The sequence below is a fragment of the Pseudorca crassidens genome, chromosome 9 (assembly GCF_039906515.1).
Source record: "Pseudorca crassidens isolate mPseCra1 chromosome 9, mPseCra1.hap1, whole genome shotgun sequence".
In the NCBI taxonomy this organism is placed as follows: domain Eukaryota; kingdom Metazoa; phylum Chordata; class Mammalia; order Artiodactyla; family Delphinidae; genus Pseudorca; species Pseudorca crassidens.
Genome location: NC_090304.1, coordinates 85,726,583 through 85,747,362, shown reverse-complemented (window position 1 = coordinate 85,747,362; position 20,780 = coordinate 85,726,583). Strand labels below are relative to the sequence as shown.

The window sequence follows — 20,780 nt, the reverse complement described above, 5'->3', positions numbered from 1 at the left end:
TCACTGGGTCCTACATATTCTATTCTAATATTTCATTTCAATTACCTTACCAGTGACCTGCAAACTGCCTAGTCCTAATGGATACTTCCACATCTTATTATTTCTACAACACTTTAAATGTCACACCCCTTCCAACTTGAAATTCTCTTGCTTTCCCTTTTATGACATCTCTCTTGGTTTTCTTCTTTCTACTTTAATCATTGTTGCATTTAGGTGTCACTGATCTGTGAACTCACTGCATTATAACTTTTGGTTTACTTGGTTTTTTCTGTCATTGGACTGTCAAGTCTTTGAGGACAGGTATGGCATCTTTCAATTCTGTAATTTTAGTTCTGATAGCAGGCACCAAATACATTATTAGTGACAATTTAAGAAGTACATAATACATGAAAAGTGTCAGATTCTATAATCATTTAATTTCACTAAGGTACTGTTAAACTGTGAGGTCATTTGGGGGATATAAATAGACTCTGAATGCTCTTTTGGTGAAATTTCATTTCACAAGGAAAAATTCACAAATAACAAACTTCAAAACATACCTGTCCACTGTTGCTGAGATATTTCACACCAGTACTTTCTCACTGAAAGAACGTCCTTCAGCAATATGTTGCTACAATCAGCTCCATAAATGGCACCATTAGATGAATCTTTCACTGTCTCCATGATATAATTCAAGAGTTCTTGACATTTTAGCCTGGGTGCTCCTATTTAAAAATAAAACAAACAAACAAAAACATATAAATCTTAAGAAAAGTAAGTTAAGGATGCTTGGAATGGCAATTGTATAAATAATTCCATTTGGGAACTTACTATTAACTAACCTCCTTCTCATAAAACACGGATTAGCAAACTATGGCCCAGGGGCAAAATTCAGCCAACCACCTGTTTTTGGAAATAAAGTTTTTTGGACCATAAACATGTCTATTCATTTACATATTGTATATGGCTACTTTCATGCTAAAATGGCAAAGTTGAGTTGTTGAGACAGAGACTACATAGCCTGCAAAGTCAAAAACATTTACGATCTGGTCACTTTACAAAAAAAATTTGCCAATCCTATAGGATTATATAGCAAAAACAATCATTCATTCTACCTTAATAATTCACAATTTCTGACATTAGACCTTGAGTGACCCAAAGTTTCCTGGTATTTTTTATAAAAACCTGATTAGAATAAGATTATAAAGAGAATACTATTTCCTTTGAAAAGCAAAATTACTTCCAAGTCCTATAATAGCATTTATTATATATACATATGTAAGGCTATAATTTTTAGTTTTATTTAATTATTAGAGGTCCTGAAAATTCAGAATTAATGGATATATATATTTTTTAATGGAACTCTTTTTCTTTTAATTTATTTATTTCTGGCTGCATTGGGTCTTTGCTGTGCACAGGCTTTCTCTAGTTGAGGCAAGCAGGGGCTACTCTTCGTTGCGGTACACGGGCTTCTCACTGCGGTGGCTTCTCCTGTTGCAGAGCAACGGGCTCTATGCTCGCGCACTTCATTAGTTGTGGCACGCAGACTCAGTAGCTGTGGCTTGAGGGCTTTAGAGCACAGGCTCAGTATTTGTGGCACACGGGTGTAGTTGCTCCGCGGCATGTGGGATCTTCCCAGACCAGGGCTCAAATCCGTGTCCCCTGCATTGGCAGGCGGATTCTTAACCATTGTGCTACTAGGGAAGTCCCTGGATATATATATATTTTTTAATTTATTTAATTTATTTATTTATTTTTGACTGTGTTGGGTCTTTGTTACCGTACGCAGGCTTTCTCTAGTTGCGGTGAGTGGGGGCTACTCTTCGTTGCAGTGTGCGGGCTTACTGCGGTGGCTTCTCTTGTTGCAGAGCATGGGCTCTAGGTACTCCGGTTTCAGTAGTTGTGGTGCGTGGACTCAGTAGTTGTGGCTCGCGGGCCCTAGAGCACAGGCTCAGTAGTTGTGGCACGTGGGTTTAGCTGCTCCACGGCATATGGGATCTTCCCTGACCAGGGCTCAAACCCACGTCCCCTGCATTGGCAGACAGATTCTTAACCACTGCACCACCAAGGAAGCCCTGGATATATTCTTAAAGGTAACAAAAGTACATTTAAAAGTTATTTGTTACTTTCAGTAAATCGTATTGCTGTCACAGCTGAAATTTTTCATATTTCAATATTAACAATCTTAAAATTGCATATAAATTTTTTGTTGTAAGTTACGAGCAGGGTGCAAGTCATTATGTATATTTGAATATATTCTAGTTTAGGATTTTTTATGATGAGACTAGTTATTTAGAAGTATGATAAATAAATATACACGGGTATAACAAAAAATCATCGCTTCTTGGCCTTTTGGCTAAGATCAAGTGTAGTTTCTGTTCTTATTAGTTTAAAAAATCATTTTTACTTATGGCTTATAATTTTAGGCATCTGGCTAATGATGAAATGCACAATCATAATATCCTCTGCTGTAACACCCTGTGCATTTCTCTCTTATAGTCTTCCTAACATTTTCTTAACTATAACATCTGTTATAGTTGAACAATATTTGCTTACTGGTTCCTTCCCATCTACCTCTTTTTTTCTGATCTCTGTTTCTTTCATCATACCTTGGGTACCAATGTTAAGCAAGTCTGGCAAAGTCTGGACATGTGTTTAAATTCTCATCAACCCTCCAACCCTTTAAAAAAAAAACTGAATAAGTGAGATGACACGATAGTAGCTCCTGGTTTTGCTCCGAGATTAAAGATGTTTAAGTTACAAGGTAAAACTTGAAAGAAAAAAAAGCCTTGAATAAAAATATCATTTTTCAACCATTTGAATAATCTTACACTGAAAATTTCATCCATTTATTCCTATAAACCAACATATTGATACTTTCATACATTTTTAAATGTGATCACGGGCTTCCCTGGGGGTGCAGTGGTTGAGAATCCACCTGCCAACGCAGGGTGTATTCCTGGTGGATTCCAGTTTCGACCCCTGGTCTGGGAAGATCCCACATGCCGTGAAGCAACTAAGCCCGTGCGCCACAACAACTGAGCCTGCACTCTAGAGCCCGTGAGCCACAACTACCGAAGCCCACGTGCCTAGAGCCCATGCTCCGCAACAAGAAAAGCCACCGCAACGAGAAGCCCGCACACCACAACGAAGAGTAGCCCCAGCTCGCCGCAACTGGAGAAAGCCCATGCTCAGCAACAAAGACCCAACGCAGCCAAAAATAAATAAAATGAAAATGTGATCTCCATTGTTAATTTTGCAATAGAAGGTTTTTTTCACTTTAAAGCAAAATTCTAAGCTGCAAACTTTTCTGATGGGCTACAAATAGGCTACAAATATCTTTCTCTCACTCACTCACAAATTCTGTCAGACCATATTAAGATCTATTAAGAGCCCAGCATTAGTAGCTAGGAATACAAATTTTAATGGATGCAGAGCAAAAGCAGGTGCAAAAATATTTCGGTGTAGCTTTCTTCTGTCTATGCTGGAGTCCCTGCTCAGGACTTGCAGCTACCCACACAAAATGGCATCTCAGAGGAGCCGAAAAACTAAATTTTTGCTAAAGCCACTGTCTTTTAGACTCAAGTCTCATACCACCATTCTGAAACATCATTCACTAACAATCTATATCCTTCTACTTAATAATGTTTACCAACATTGGGCTTTTCTGATTCTTAAACTAAACCTGGCATCACAAAGCCACTTTCTTATCTGTGAAAAATAAACAAAGTTTGAGTCCAAGTCCCTAAACAAACATTTCCGCCACTAGCTTTTCAGCATTGTATGAAAACCATTTCCTTACATAAGCCTACTAGGATTCTGCATTTTGGTTCAAAAATTTGGCTTTTCAAAACTGTATAAGTTCAAAATGGGAGATATGTGGCTCATCAGGAGCAAAAAAGAACTTGGGTTTTTTTTTAATCAACAGTAAGCATGCTATTAGTTAAAGAGTGTGGTTCTGACTGCCAAGAAAGCTAATGTGATCTTGGAATGAATCAGTAGAAGTATAGAATAAAAGATATGGAAGTCCTGCTCCACTCCATACAAATAAGAATATGCCTATAAGATTGAGTCCCACACTTTAAGAGACAGGGAATTAAACTGAAGAATATTCAGAAGTGACACAAAAACTAGCTCGTATGAGCAACAGGAAGTAGGTCTGTTTAGCTTAGAGAAGAGGACTCAGGGGAAATATCATGGGTAACTTCAAATATCTCAAAGGATATTTGAAAAAAGGATATTGAAAAAACTGAGTTAGTATTTTTCTGTATTATCTCAGCAAACAGAAGCAGTAACAAAAGGAGACAGGTTTTCACTACTATGAAAACTACTAAAACAGAAAAGAAAGCCTCAAAAGGCATGTTTTATCATTAAGGCTACCTAAGTGCCAGGGACATATAGATGGGATCCAAGAAAAATGGGTAGATGAAATAATATTTTTTAATCCTTCTAAACCCTGAGATTCTATCATTCCATGCTTGTATAAATTCCTCCAAATATTTGAACCTATAGTATTAAAAATCAGTATATGTACTAGAAATTAAGAGTTAGCACTGAACTTTTATCTCACCATATTCAGACCAAACTCATGTAACAATAATCTATTAAGCCAAGTAACAGCACTTACTTTTATTTGCACATTTGATGAAGTATTTGACTAAGCTACTGATTTCTTGCATCTTTTTCTGCCTGGTGGCTTGTGTTGAGGTTGATACATTTGGTTTTGCTGTTCTCAGACATTCCGTTTCTTTCTGAATATATTTCTGTAAAACTCTTCAAGAAAGTGCAATGTAATTTCAGAAACTCATTAAATACTTAAATTATTATAATAATTTCAAAAAGTCCTTCATGCCATCATAAAGAGCATTGTTTAAACCACATTGCTTCAATCAATGTACCAGCTAAACAAAACAATTACATTTCTTTTTTAAGGCCTAAGCCCTCAACACCAATTTAAAGTCTGGCCTGCAAAGCTCTTAATCTGTAACCTCCAGGATTTTCTATTGCTTTCTTGCCTGCTTTCTCATTTTATCACTAAAAGCTTGCAATGCTATTAGGGGCTCTCAATTCTTTCTCAACTCTGTTACTCTGTACATGACCTATCTCTTTCCTAGGCAGTTGGTAATGTCTCTAGCCTTTAAATGAAGCCTGCCTATAAGATATTCATGATCAGCTGGGTACGTCAGGTGCATATTTGGCCTACATGATCAGCTTATGCAAAACAGTATTCATCTTTAGATAACTATATTTGTGGTATTTGAAATAAAGTAAGTAACCAGAGGAAAAGAAGTATATATTTTTCATGTTATCTACAATGATATTTGCAATAGTCTATCTAGTACCAAATAAGAGCTAAAAAATAAAATAGATTATCTGTTCTAAACGTTCAAGAACAATACTCATATTTCCCCTTGACTGAAAATGTTCTTTCAAGTTTATCAGTATTCTATATTAATTTAAAATATTTTATTCATCTTTCCTAAGTCTTACAATCTATTTCTAGTTATAAATGGACTTCGTAATTGAAAATTATGTCTTAATGTAAAAAGCATCAATTCTGTTTGCCACTCCAGTTCAGCAATGAATTGTGTCTTTCCAATGCCAGAGTTTTGTGTTTGTTAACTGCATTCATATAGAGTTTTTCTAAAATTCCTTTTTACTTTTTTATTATAGTTTAACATATGGCAGTTACTTAGAGAAATATTTAAATATGTCAAAGTAACAATAAAGGACTTGATATAACTTAATTTTATGCTCTAATTTGAAATAAAGTCTTATGAATGAACTGGTATGAATGAAATTCTCTCTAATCTTGAGTGAAATATGTCTAAGACATTTTATTGAACAAATGATTCAAAAATTTTAACTTTTTCTATATGAACATCCTTTAAAAATTATATTTCAGATAAATATTGAGCACCAATTTCCTATGCAAGGCACAAGGGTACAAAGGGAGCAAAGATAAATTAGACCTACATACACAAAAAGAATCACAAGAGAAATAAAAATGAAAAAGAAAAATAAAGACAGTAAAAAAATAATGGAATACCTAAAAACAGCATCCCAATTCAAATATTTCCCTTGTTTGGAATCTGAATGCTGATCTAAATGTTGAACGGTTTCAGGATCCTGAATCAGGCGCTTAAATTTCTCAACCTCTTTCTGAAAATGAAAAAAGAACAAAATGAGTTACCAATCACACATCTGTTTCAAGGAAAGATTAAATTTAAGTAATTTACTACCCTTCGTTCTGTAGCTCTATCATGTTCTAGTTGACGGCAGCAAATAAGCAGATCATTAAGTGCTAGACTCATGATTCAGAATTTCAGAAAACACATCATCTGTAAAAAAAAAATATACATATGTAAAATTATTTCAGACTGTGGTATTAATATATAGTTAGATCTAACTGTATAGCTAGAGGCATACTATAATGCACAATGATTTTTCTTAATACTTCCATATTTAAATGAGACTTTCTTAGAATATATCAAAACAAAGCCTTAACATGCAAATGTGCGTTGAATGTGTAGCAGGATAAAAATAAGTAAGGTATAATTTACTTTATTTTTCTGAGACCTCTTCTAAGAAGAGGATCTCTTAGAGGAGAGACCTTTTCTTCTTCTAAGAAACATGACATTTAAATTGAAATATAAAAGATGAAAAAAAGGCAGCCAGGCAAAGAGTAAGGAAAATAGCACTTAAGGATTTAACACTGTCTGAACGATTTAAAAGGAAGCTTTCTTTTTTTTTCTTTTTTTAAATTTCATTTATTTATTTATTTTTGGCTGTGCTGGGTCTTTTCTGTGCGTGGGCTTTCTCTAGTTGTGGCGAGCGGGGGCCACTCTTCATCGCGGCGCGTGGGCCTCTCACTGTCGCAGCCTCGCTTGTTGCGGAGCACAAGCTCCAGATGCGCAGGCTCAGTAGTTGTGGCTCAGGGGCCTAGTCGCTCTGCGGCATGTGGGATCTTCCCAGACCAGGGCTCGAACCCGTGTCCCCTGCATTGGCAGGCAGACTCTCAACCACTGCGCCACCAGGGAAGCCCAAAAGGACCCTTTCTTATACGTAGTGACTTGCCACTTTCCTGAGCCAAAAGCTTAAATTGCTTATGCTTTGGAATGGATATGTAAGAGGTTATCAGAGCTAGTAAGCCTTGCCTAGCACTTACATCTCAACTGGCTTTATGGTTCTCATTTAATACATAAAAGTAGGAGAAAAATGATATTATTGTTATAAAAGGAAACGAAGGAAATTATATGCTATAGTGATATACCTTGCAAATGTCAAAGGTCAACTATATTTTATATATCTTAATGCCATTGCAGTAGAGCTCCTCCTTTTAGATTTTCTGATATAATCAAACCTTCCTTTGATAAACTTAAAAAAAAAATCTTTCAAGAAAAGCATTGTTTTAGTATTTCTGAGCCTTTTTACAAAGAAGCTTCACTTTTGTTACTATGTTTATAAACAAGGAAAAAATGTACGTCTGTCTATTATATCTACACTACATATATATCTCAAGAGGAAAAAAAGGTGGGCAAAGTCCTTTCCCCATCCATCCACATAAATTCTACTCAATCTTTCAAGATCAAGTATATTACTCTGCCCCTGCTTAATCTCACAGAATCTTAAAATTGGAACGAACTGAGAGACCATGTCCAATCTTCCTACAAAGGAAGAAATCTCTCCAACAAAATTATTGACCTCTCTTTAAACACTCTCACTTAGAACAAACTTCCTAGTAAGACTACCTATTTTATTGGCAGATAGCTCTAATTCTCTTCTCCATTTATATCCATAAGTCGTTCTGATTCTTTTACCCCTATAACAACCTCCTTTCCTATGCTGTAGAATACAGGTCATTATTTATTTGATTGCCTTTTTCATTTGATTGTATACCTCTTGAAGACAAGGACTGTCGTTTTTACTTTTCCATTCCTTATAGTTGTATCTAGAACTCCTCTCCCTTCTTGCTCAATCTTAGTTTAAAGGCTTCCTGAGTCAATAAGGAAAATAAAATTGGGATTCTAACCAATGAAAACACCTTAGCAATATCCAAAGAACCGTAAAGGCAGGCACCTATATTCTTTTTTTTTTTTTTTAGCGGTATGCAGGCCTCTCACTGTTGTGGCCTCTCCCGTTGCGGAGCACAGGCTCCAGACGCACAAGCTCAGCGGCCATGGCTCACGAGACCAGCCGCTTCGCAGCACGTGGGATCTTCCCGGACCGGGGCACGAACCCATGTCCCCTGCATCGGCAGGCGGACTCTCAACCACTGCGCCACCAGTGAAGCCCAGGCACCTATATTCTTAATGTTATTTGTAGTGTGAAAAAAAATGCATGTTTACTGAACATGTGACACTTCCAAGAAGTGACAGCCCTAAACTTTTTTTTTAAGCTGTGGCTTTTCTGAACTTGCTTTTCCCCTTATCCAATTCTCAGAGATTGATTACTTTCAAGAAAACAAAACAGTTCAGTATTATCTACATAAACAGGAAATGTTCATTCACTGCGACAAGCAACAATATTTACTGGGCAACTACTATGTGTGAGGTGCTATGTTAGGGGTAGTTAAGACACATAATGAACTAAATAGACACAAATCCTACCCTCATGGAGTCATGACTAGTGGGGAAGAATGACAATAAACAAGTACACTGATAAATCAATGCATAATTCCAAATTGTGATATATGACTCAAAGGGAGCAAATATACATTAGCAATGGAATGGATCATTTTTTATAAACTATCAAGAAAAATGTATCAGAGGAAGTTACAATAAAGCCAAGATCTGAATGAACTGGTGCCAATCACAGAAAGAGTTAAAGGACCAACATCTTAGAGAAGGAAACTAGCACAGCCAAAGGGTCCCAAGATGAAAAAATGCAAAGTATGTTGGAGGAACTGAAAGATGGCCAAAGGAACTAGAGAGTAGACAGGCAGAGTAAGAGTGTCACCAGATAAAGCTGAATTCAATTAATACATTAATCCACAACAATTAAGGTTCTACTCCCAACCATGCAACTGGCACGGTACATGTTTCCTAGGTAACAGCTTCTGAACTGGAAAATCCGTTGTTCCTTTTCGGATCTCAACCAAGTTGGTCCCTTTGCAGAATTTGACAATGATGCTTATATACCAGCTTCCTAGATCTAATTCTACCTGTAGCATGCCATTCTTTTCTAACGGTAAGAGTGTGGAGTCTGTGGTCAGATTGTACTAGTTCATAACCTGGTCCTGCCACTTACAAGCTGTATAACCTTGGGCATGTTAGCTAATCTCTCTAAACCTCCGTCTTCTCAATGATAAAATGAAAAACAATACTAGAACTGAACTAGATCTTCAAAGAGTTATTTATTGTAAGGATTCGTGTCCATGTTTAACACTGCCTGGGACATAGAAGTTGCTCAATAAATGTTAGCAGTTATCATTATTCCCTTTCTGTTTCACAAGTCTCTTTTGATGGTTCTTTTTCCACCCACACCTGAAAGAACATCCTTGTCTCCTTACTTCTCACTGTATGTTCTCACAGTAGGATCTCATCCATTCCTATGACTTCAACACGTGAAAAATGCCCACATCTATTTCATTCAGTGCAGGACCTCACTCTTGAGCTTCAGGAACCTTTTACACGTTGTGCCTTTATATGCGTTTTCCCTTCTGTCTAGAAGGTTCCTATCACCCTCCAGGACAATTTAACACTGCAAGGTCTCACCGCAAACAGAATTGATTCTCCCAGGCTACGTTTCTACAGAACCTCATCCACTCCTCTACCACCACAATCCTCTTCTATCACATTTTCATTCTTAATACTAATAGTCTTGTTACTTATCCGTACCTGATAAAAGCAGCCACCAACGCTCTTGAGTGCTCACCACAGGACAGGATTATCACAAGGAAGACAGTACAGCGAGGTCACACAGCTAGCTGACTCGAACTCCGGGAGTGTGATACCAAAGCCCATGCTCTTAATCACGAGACTGTAGTTTAAGCCCAAACAAATTGCTCGCTGATTAAAACTACTAATTATGAGAGGGGAGAAAAAGATGATTACTCAAGCCATCTAGTTACATCTGGACACGGGAAGGGTACGCGCACGAAGGTTCAATTCTGGGCATTAAGAAGCAGCTTCAAGGCTATGTCGGCTGGAGCAGGAAGGGTGGGCGGACGAGAGCGATAAGGGCAGTGGGCTGGGCAAGACGAGGTGAAGAGAAGGAGTGAGTCTGAAGGCCAGGACTGAACGGCTCAGATACGACTGAACTCCCCAACGCAGAAGCCACTGCGCTGCTTCCGCGCCCCTACCGCTGGACTCGGATAGCCAAGGCGGAATCTCTGGAAGCGGCGATGGCCGAAGCCTAGAATCCCGCTCAACTCGCCTCCCTCACGAGCCCAGCCTGCTGTCCACGCACTATTTCGGCTTCCGGATCAAACCTGGCGTGACCACGCAGCGTGCGTCTCCGTCGGAAGCAGTAAGGCAGACGGGCGCCCGGACACTGTCTGCCCATGCGCGCCAAACGCTACAAGCTTCAGCTCCCAGCACTCGCACCCCCAAAACGACGGGCTCACCTTAGGAAACGCGCCTGCTCCTTGCCCGCCAATGGCGTGCGACCGCTGCGTTCGCCGCTCGCACTGCCCGCCAATGGCGTGCGACCCTGCCTTCGCCGCTCGCCCGGTAGCTCGGGCTCCGGCTCACTCGTCCCGCCTCCTCGGCCCCTTCAGCCTCACCCCTCCAAATATGAGGACGGATATGACGACAGTTCGAAGGAGAACCAGGCGGGTTTCATTTCGGCGCCTTTCTTTCTCCGGCGGAAGCGATTGGCTGGCGAGGAGCTAAAGAGGCGGGACAAATCGCCGCGGTTTTAGTGCCGCCACTGGAACCGGGAGATGCGGCGCAGAAGCTGTCGCTGTGTTGGCTTTTACCTGGGTCTCGTCTCTTATTGTGGTTCCTTCTGCGGCTTCGATCATGCTGTTACCTTCGGACGTAGCCCGACTGGTATTGGGTAAGCGCCGACGCTGGAGGGAGGGGTATTGAACCAGGCTAAGCAGGACGGAAGGACCTTTGGGGCCAAAGGTTTTCCTTGGGTGGGGAAGCTTTGGGGCTTTGCCTCCCCGCCTGCAAATTCAGACTGGAGGTGAATCTTCTTCAGTCGGAGGCTCGGATGGTTTAAGCTTCTTTGTGTGTGGATGCTCCTCTCTTCCGAGGCTCCGTGGCGAGGGGAGGCTGAAGAGAAGCTCGGGGTGAAACACCTGAGGCCCGGATCCGGTGGGAAAATCAGGCCTGCACACTTAATTAGGATCCCTGCAAGGGGAGTTGCCTATGTGATGGATGGACTGCGTTTTTCAGCCTTGGGCTCACTTTCCCGTGTCAGAGCTGGGACCGAATTAGGAAAAATAAGAACTTCCCCAGCCACCCAGCTTTGTAGAAGGACCTTCTTGACGACCTTCTCATAACTAGCCCTTAGAACTACGAATTTGGGACAAATGGGGTGATCTTCCTTCTCTATCCCCCACCCTCCCGCAAGAAGTCGTAGAGTGTAGAGGTTTGAAATGCCAGTTGCATACTTTAAGACAGCAGCAATTCCTGTTCTTTTGATTAGCAAGAATTTTCACAGGGGAAATGCCTTCCATTTAAACATTTTCTAGTCCTAGTTAGTTTTTCCTCAATTTGAAAAGAATTAGTAACACTGCCTGTTGTCAGACTGTATTGTCTGTGTGGGAAACGGGTTTTGTTGTTTTTCCCCTGAAAGAATAAAGAGGATTGTACTGCTGGGAATGAGAGCCACATAAATCTCAAAACCAGAGCCAGTGATTTACAGACATCATATATGAATGGTAAATGGTAAACATCTGTGATAAAACTTCCCCTGGCATCCACGGCCATTACTACCATTATTTTATTGCCAAAAAAATCCATTTCGTATTCCATTTTAAGTACTCAGCCCTGTCCAAAAAAAATGGCTTTTGTGCACAGGTTCTCGATGAGCACATTTTGCAGAAAACATTAGAAGGTAATGGTTCTACCATATGTTTTTGGAGAAAATAATGACTTAAGTTTAAACTAATATTTTGTTAATGTTTGGTTAATCTTTTGTGCACTTTATCAGAACTGAATATCAACAGTTAACCTACATCATCTAAGGAAAAAGCTAGCTATCTTGTAATTGTTATATTAATTAGGCTTATATGTAAACAGATCCAAAGTAGACTTTCACAAAGTTCACAATAACATTGACATACTTTATTATGGGTAGCTGTCCTGTGCATTGTGGGATGTTTATCAGCATCCCTGGCTTCTATCCATTAGATGCCAGCAGGACCCAGTCCCCACCCCCACCCAGTCGTGAGAATAAAAAAAGTGTCCAGATATTGCCAGTATGTTTCCTGGAGGGCACGAACCACTGGTCTTAAGAAAGCAGTACGATTTTCTAACTGGAATAATTTACACCAAACTTGTATTTATTCTCCACAAACTAGCTGCTCTCCTAGACTTCCTCCTTTTTTTTAAATGGATAAAAACTACAGAGATTGTTTCTTACCCTAAAATTCTTATTTGTCATTCACATTCCATTTTCATTGCCACCAATCCTAGCAGTATGCATCCCATTACTTCTCTTTTGGACTGTTGTCATGGCTTCTCATATGGTCCTGCAATTCATCTTATTTACTGTTACAAAAATCTGCCTAAAGCATTCACACTACACCTCCAATTCTGAAAGTTGAAAGAGTTGTGCACTTAAAAAATTTCAAGTTGTGCAAAAGAATAATACCAAAAAAAGCAAATCTCCCCACACTCACCACTCTTGCTTTTTTCATTTAGCATTATCATATCAACATGGAGATCTGTGATCACACAACTTAGTGGCTTAAAATATTAACAGTTTTATTATTTGCTCATGTTTCTCCTCCTGTCAGTACTCCCTCCCTCTCAGTACTCCTTCAGCCCCTCTCATTGTTGGCCCCTTTTCTTCATTATGTCCTTTCAGCAAATCTTTGGGTGGTAGTATGTTCCAGGCACTGTGCCAAATGCTAAAAATAGAGTTCTTCCCTTAGAGTTTACATAATTGGGTTTTTTACCCTTACCCACACACACCAAAACATTTTCCTAGACCCCACCTCACATTCTATCTAATGCTCTATCTATGTCATCCTTTCACAAGTCAGATTTATTCAAAGAATAAGCTCTACTTCGTTGCTCTATTTCCTCACTTAGCTTTCATTCTTCAACATACTGTGCTTTCGTACCTCACTACTCCACTTAAATAGCCCTTGCTACTCTGCTACATCCAGCTATTTCCTTGCTGGAATTTCTTTAAATATTGTACAGGCCAAACTACATCAAAGTGTTGTTTGTTGCCTCTGGGCCACCAGTTTTGGTTTTATTAGTATGTCATACAAGGTGCTCTGTGGAACTGATCCTACCCATCTCTCTTGCTTGATCTCAACTTTTCGACATAGGCCCTATGCTCCAGGCATACCAAACGACTTGCAGTTTCTGCAGATACTCTTCTTATGTATTTTGTTCTCTCTGCCTGCAATGTTTTTCTCCCCTAGTACACTTGTATTCAAGGTTCAGGTCAATTGTAATCTCTCAAACTTTTTCCAGCAGGTACAGTTAGTACTTTCTCCTTACATGCTCTCATGGCATTGTGGATTACTTCTGTCATACTCTTACCATGTTTTATTGTAGCTTTGTGTTTACTTACTTTTTTTTTTTTTTGGTAAAATAAAACATAACAAAATTTAACCATTTTAGTCATTTTTACAGTTCTGGGACATTAAGTACAATCACATTGTTCTGTAACCATCACCATCATTCACCTATAGAACTTCACCTTACCAAAATGAAACTTACTTTTTTATCCTATGTAGTATTCTTAATCTGGGATTAATGGACAGGCTTCAAGAGTTCTGTGAGCCCCCAGACTATCTATAAAACTTAATGTATAGGTGGGGCATTTTTTTTATGGGTAAAGTATCCAGAACCTTATTTAGATTCCCAAATATGTTTGTTCCTTCCTGTGTGAGTCAGCATCCATTCAGGAAAACTGAAAGTAATCTGAGTATTTAACATGGAGGGATTTAATGAGGGAATTGGTTACACTGGTGATAGAAAAGCTAAGACAAGCTGCTTACATGAGCCAGCTCAGAGAGTAGCAACAGCAGGAAACTACTCTGATAATCAGTAAGACAAGGAGAGATGAAACCCAGAGGCTGGTTTCACTGTGGAAGCTGGAAGGTAGACTTGTCTGGTGTGGGAGCAGTAGTAGAGGAGATTCTACCATGGCAAAGAGGAAATGGAGGAAAAAAACATGGCTGCTTCCAACTGCCCTCCAATCTCCAACTGGTGCTTCCCATTGATTGAACCCAACCAGAAGCTAGCTGACATGGAGCCCAGGAAATTGCCTGCAGGGGCTCAGGTTTCCTGTCCTACAGGGCAGAGCAGGGGAAACAGGAAGAGTAGATTTGAAGGCAAACAACCAGGACTGCCATACCTCTGAAAGTTGAAGAGCCACTGGTTCTATTCACCTTTATATCACTAAGACGTAGATATTTAATAAATATTTACAAAAGTGTAGCTGTGATCATGACCTTCCCCTTTGTACTGAATAATATCTGTCATTTTTTTCAGATTGTTTATTCAGATTCTGTTATTTATTCATAATAATATGTCATTGCTGACATTTACAACATTTTATGGTCCTTACCCATTCTGTCTTTTCAGCTGTATTTCCAGCTGTTCTCCATCATATACCTAGTTCTTCATCCAAAACAGGCATGTTCTTCAAACATGCTCCATATGTGCTTTCCATCAGCTTCGTTGGGATTCCCCTACTGTCCTTCACTATTTGTCTCTTCCTTGAAACATGCATAGTATTCCCCAGTCTGTTAATACTTTCTCTAGCCCCTATGAAGTAACTCCAATTGTCTTACCACCTTTCCTTATATTACAGTTATTTGCATGTATATCTTTTGGGTCCTTGTAGATTATAGCTTCTTTATAGAGAGATTTTCTTTGTTATTTGTGGATCTAGTAATATAAAGCACAGCAAGTTAAGTATAAAGCACTGCAAGTTAAGTCTTCCCAAGAATTATTTACATTTTTTAAAGATCTTAAACTACTGATATTTGGGGGAAATTATTAGAATATGTGAAGGAAATATTTTCAGGTAGGGAGGTTTGCTGTCTCTTGCTTTCTTCATCAGGTGTATCTCTCTTTATCTTTCCCTCTCTATAAATAGGAAGAAGAGAGGGCAGACTGTTGGCATCCTAGGTCCTAAAATTCAAAAACCCTAGATATAGCTAGGATTTTGTCTTTCCTTCTCTTTTTCAATTATGTTTTCCCTTCAGTCTATTTGTTACTCATTACTACCGCCACTGAAAAGCAGGCAGAAGACAATATTAAGAAAAAAGGACATTCAAATTACCTATTTGAACATTGTTCAGTAAGTTTACACAAAAGATGTAGTTATTTTAAAGTTTTTTTTTTTTTTTTTTTTTTTTTTTGTGGTACGCGGGCCTCTCACTGCTGTGGCCTCTCCCGTTGTGGAGCACAGGCTCCGGACGCGCACGCTCAGCGGCCACGGCTCACGGGCCCAGCCGCTCCGCAGCACGTGGGATCCCCCCAGACCGGGGCACGAACCCACGTCCCCTGCATCGTCAGGCGGACTCTCAACCACTGCGCCACCAGGGAAGCCCTAAAGATTTTTTTAAGGAATAAAAAGGAGAAACAAATTAAACTAATTTTGATTGAAGAGTAACTATTTGTATTATTGTAATAAAAGATAATTGGCCTCTATTGTGTATTTTCATTGTAACATTTTAGATTTAGAATAATTTGTACCTAAAATTTCCCCCATTATTCTGATTGAGACTTGGTTACAATCAGGTACTTAATGATGATAAATAAGCTTTTCGTAGGCAAATAACTGGTTAACTGTAAGTGTAATAATAAATGAGCATGAAAGCAATCAACTGTTGCTTTACCACATTATTTTGGAACTTCCCAGACTAAAGTAAAGCAGAATACATCAAGTCTAATCCAAAATGGGAATTCTGGATAGCCCAAAGGTGGGAAGTTTTTTGAAGAGCAGAAGAGTTATATCAGATATTGCTATTTAAAAATGTATCATAACTTTTAAACACTGTTGTAGAAGCAATCTAGCCTTTTAACAAAGGCTTTTCTCAAATGTATACTATACAAAAGTATAATATCTTACAAGAAGCCAAAAACTATCTGGTCTTCATTGATTCCTTTTTTTTTTTTGGCTGCGCCGCTAATTCCCCGACCCTCGGCAGTGAAAGCACGGAGTCCTAACCACTGGACCACCAGGGAATTACCACCATATTTTTCTAGAAAGGTTAACTGTATATCACTATATTCTGTCTTGGGCAGCATTTCTCAACCTCTATTTCGTTATCATACCCTTAGGAAGTATTTTTAGACTTTTTTTTCCCCTAATTGCCCCTTGCATGAGATTTTAATGTTACAAATACACTGTTTATATATTGTATGTATATCTGTGATTTATGCATAAAAAGAGTTATATTTTATTCATTCCCCTTCCTCCCCAGTACCAATTTTCACCCCCTTGGGACTATGTCATGCGTTTTGAGAATACTTGGTCTAGAAAAAAGCAAATCTACTTTAAGGAATTAGATTTCATAGCACCAGCTGTTAGAAGTCCCAAGTGATTGTCAATATGTCTGGGGTGATTAGTACTTTTGAAACTTTCTACCATGAAAAGAAACTGTTTGGGGTCTTCAATTTAAGTCTTGAAGCATGTAAAGAAAAAGCTCCAACTGCCCTGATTCCATGAATGATTCTAGTGATTTATAGACATTTAAAATTCTAACTTCATGAAATCCTAGTGGCAGCTGACTTACTTATTCCAAATAATGTAACTGTTAGAAAGCCAGTCATAAAAAATGATTTCTTTTCAGCTGGCTATAGTTTTATTGGGGTTTATATTGGGTTGTTTATTTGTGAAAAATGAAAAACCAAGGAAAATAGCAGTCTATCTTTGATCCACATTGAAAGTGATTTTATATTTTCAGTGAAGGGGATATTGAAGTGGTAGTATCTGAAGTGAAAGTTTTCTTCTGATTTCTAAATGCTTTCTCACACTCCAAACGACAATGTCTTTGGTTGTTTTTTTTTGTATGTTTGTTTCTCCCTGTAGCATTGATTAGCAAGAGGTTGGAAAACTGATTCATCAACTATGAGTACAAACTGGTGAATTGGTTCCCAAATCCCAGGTAGGGCATTCCCTAAAATAGGATGACAATTTCCTTGCCCTTTTCTTTTTATAATGCTCATATATAATAACTTTGTAGGCCCTCTCAATTTTTTGACTTGAAGGGCCTGGTTGAAGATATCATTCCAGGTGAAGAGGGTAGACCTTTATAATTTTAAAGTTGGGAAAGACCTTAGTAATAATTGCCTTAGTAGTTATTAACTATTATACCAACACCAAGGTAAATATACTACAAAGGGAATCTAGTATCCAGTAATAGGATTTCGGTACATAGGGAATTCAAAAAAAGATTCTCTGAGGAAGTGATAATTACAGTAGACCTGAAGAATGAGTTGGAAAAAAAAGAAAAGGAAAAAAAAAAAGAATGAGTTGGAAGTAGCTAGGCTAAGAAAAGATAAGCTGCCCAAGCAAAGGCAATAAAGTATACAGTAGCCTTGAAATAAGAGCATTTATGTATTGAAAACATGCTCAACATCAGTAATTATTAAATAGAAATCAAAACTACAATGAAGTACCACTTCACAGCAGTCAGAATAGCCATATTAAAAAGTCTACAAATAACAAATGTTGGAGAGGGTGTGGAAAAAAGGGAACCCTCCTACACTGTTGGTGAGAATATAATAAGTTGGTGCAGCCACTATGGAAAACAGTATGGAGGTTCCTCAACTAAAATTAAAGTTGCCATATGATCCAGCAGTCTCCCACTCCAGGGCATATAAACAGACAAAACGATAATTCAAAAAGATACATATACCTGTATGTTCATAGCAGCACTATTCACAATAGCCAAGACATGGAAACAACCTAAATGTCCATCAACAGATGACTGGATAAAGATGTGGTACGTGTATACAATGGAATACTACTCAGCCATAAGAAAGAATGAAATAATGCCGTTTGCAGCAACATGGATGGACTTGGAGATTATCATACTAAGTAAAGTAAGTAAAAAAGAGAAAGACAAATACCATATGATATCACTTATATGTGGAATCTAAAGTATGACACAAATGAACCTATTTACAGAACAGAAATACTCTCAGACATAGAGAACAGACTTGTGGTTGCAGGGGGGAGGAGAGGATGGATTGAGAGATTGTTGTATAAACAACAAGGTGCTACCATACAGCACAGGGAACTATATTCAATATCCTGTGATAACCATAATGGAAAAGAATGTTTTAAATGTGTGTGTGTGTGTGTTTATTTATGTATAACTGAATCACTTTGCTGTACAGCAGAAATTAACACAATATTGTAAATCAACTATATTTCAGTTTTTAAAAAAAGCATTCATGTATTCATGAAATTGAAAGACCGGTTTGGCTAGGAAAGACGGAATGACAAGACATAAGGCTAAAGAGGAAATTAGGATATAAAACAAGTAGAGCCTCATATGACATATTAAGAATATAGGATTTTTTCTCATTGAGATATAATTCACATACCACAGGGTGTAAATTTCAGTAGTTTTTAGTACATGTTGTGCTACCATCACCATTATCTTAATTCCAGAACATTTTATCACCCCGGAAAGAAACCCCATACTCGTTAACAGTCACTCCCAATTTCTCCCTTTTCACATCTTCTGGCAACTAGTAATTTACTTTCTGTCTATAGATTTGCCTGTTCTGGACATTTCATGTAAATATGATTATACAATATGTGGCCTTTTATGTCTGACTTCTTGAATTTACCAGTGTTTTCAAGATTCATCAATGTTTCAACAAGTATAGATAATTCCTTCTTATGGATGAATAATATTCTGTTGTATGGATATACCACATTTTGTCCATTGATGAACAGTAGCTTGTTTCCACTTTGGGGCTATTATTAAAAATGCTGCTGTGAACATTTGTGTACAAGTTTTGTTTGGGCATATGATTTCAGTTCTCTTAGATATATTCCTAGGAGTGGATTAGCTTGGTTGTATGGTAATTCTATGTTTACTATTTTTGAGAACTTAACATATGGTTTTCAAAAGTGTCTGTACCATTTTATGTTCCTACCAGCAATATATGAGGTTTCCAATTTCTCCACATTTTTGCCAATACTAACTACTGTCTGTCTTTTAATTCTAGGTATCCTAATGGGTATGAATTAGTATATCTCATTGTGCTTTTGCTTTTACATTTTCCTAATGACCAACGAAGTTGAGCCTCTTTTCGTGTGCTTATTAGCAGTTTGTGTATCTTCTTTGGAGAAAGGTCTGTTCAGATCTTTTGTGCATTTTTTAATTGGGTTATTTGTCTTGTTATTATTGTCTTGCAAGAGTTTTTTTAATATATTCTGTATTCTGGTCCCTTATCAGATATATGATTTGCAAATATTTTCTTCCGTTTTGTTGGTTGTCTTTTCACTTTCTTGATAGTATCTTTGGAAGTACAAAAGTTTTTAATTTTGATAAAGTTCAGTTTATTTTTTTCTTTGGTTGCTTATTCTTTAGATGCCATATGTAAGAAACCATTATCTAATCTAAGGTCAAAAAAATTTACACCTGTGACTTTTTTCTAAAAGTTATAGTTTTAGCTCTTATATTTAGGTCTTTGATTCATTTTGAGTTACTTTTTGTATTTAGCATGAAGAAAGGGTCCAACTTCAGTTTGACAACTGGTGGCTATCCAGTTGTCCCAGCACCAGCTGTGAAAAGACTATTCTTTCCCCCATTGAAGTGATGTGGTACTTTTCTAAAAACTCAATTGACCATAAAAGCTTAGACTGTTAATTCTGTTCAACTGATCTACATGTCTATCCTTATGCCAGTACACAGTTATCTTGATTACTATAGCTTTGTAATATGTTTTGAAATAGGTAAATGTGAGTCCTCCAGTTGTTTTGTTTTCGAGATTGTTTTGCTACTCTGTGTCCCTTGTATTTCCTTACAAATTTTAGGATCAGTTTATTAATTTCTGCAAAAAAGGCAGGTGGGGTTTTGATAGGGATTGTGTTGTGTGTGTAGGTCAACTTTGGGAGTATTGATATTCTTCGGGTCCATGAACCCAAGATATCTTCCCATTTATTTAGTCTTATTTAACGTCTTTTAATGTTTTCTAGTTTTAGTGTACTCTTATTTTGTTAAACTTATTTCTAAGTATTCTTTTTAATGTTATTTTAAATAGAATTGTTTTCTTAATTTCATTTTTGGATTGTTCATTGCAAGTGTATAGATAAACAGTTGATTTCTGTATAGGCATCTTGTATCCCACAGCCTTGCTGAAGTCATTTAAAATTTTCTATATGTGACATCATCTCTTCTGGAAACAGAACTGACTTTTGGTTTCATTGATTTTTCTCTATTTTTTAACTCTCTATTCCTTTTTTTTTTTTTTTTCCCTCTAATATCCATTATTTCCTTCCCTCTGCTTCCTTTGGGTTTAGTTTGCTCTATTTCTAGTTTCTTAAAGTGCAAGGATAGGTTATGGATTTGAGGTCTTTCATCTTTTTAATACAGGTATTTATAGCTATAAGTATACAAATAAGCAATGCTTTAGCTGCATCCCATAAGTTTTGGTATATTGTATTTTTGTTTGCATTTATCTTAAAAT

The 20,780-nt window shown here is 37.8% G+C and overlaps 2 protein-coding genes and 1 pseudogene across 5 annotated transcripts in view; 2 read left to right on the top strand and 1 right to left on the bottom strand.

The window, feature by feature from the left end:
- The window catches only part of ATM (ATM serine/threonine kinase), a 140,319-nt gene extending 129,786 nt beyond the window's left edge, over positions 1-10,533 (bottom strand). For 2 of the 3 annotated variants that reach the window (XM_067750943.1, XM_067750944.1), the window contains exons 1-5: positions 9,819-10,524; positions 6,222-6,320; positions 6,029-6,141; positions 4,607-4,752; positions 540-704 (exon numbers count right to left, since the gene is read on the bottom strand). In XM_067750943.1, coding sequence (XP_067607044.1) covers positions 540-704; positions 4,607-4,752; positions 6,029-6,141; positions 6,222-6,293 — 496 coding nt within the window. In that variant the 5' untranslated portion in view covers positions 6,294-6,320; positions 9,819-10,524. Of the gene's footprint in view, positions 1-539; positions 705-4,606; positions 4,753-6,028; positions 6,142-6,221; positions 6,321-9,818 lie in introns of all 3 variants that reach the window. The other variant, XM_067750945.1, reaches the window with a different exon arrangement.
- LOC137231370 (U2 spliceosomal RNA) lies at positions 2,316-2,437 on the top strand (annotated as a pseudogene).
- Positions 10,534-10,718: 185 nt separating the features above from the next.
- The window catches only part of NPAT (nuclear protein, coactivator of histone transcription), a 52,689-nt gene continuing 42,627 nt past the window's right edge, over positions 10,719-20,780 (top strand). Inside the window, exon 1 of one of the 2 annotated variants that reach the window (XM_067750948.1) lies at positions 10,719-10,980. Coding sequence is in view for 1 of the 2 variants with exons in the window: in XM_067750947.1 (XP_067607048.1) it covers positions 10,944-10,980 (37 nt within the window). In the remaining variant the exon portion in view is untranslated. The remainder of the gene's footprint in view (positions 10,981-20,780) is intronic. The other variant, XM_067750947.1, reaches the window with a different exon arrangement.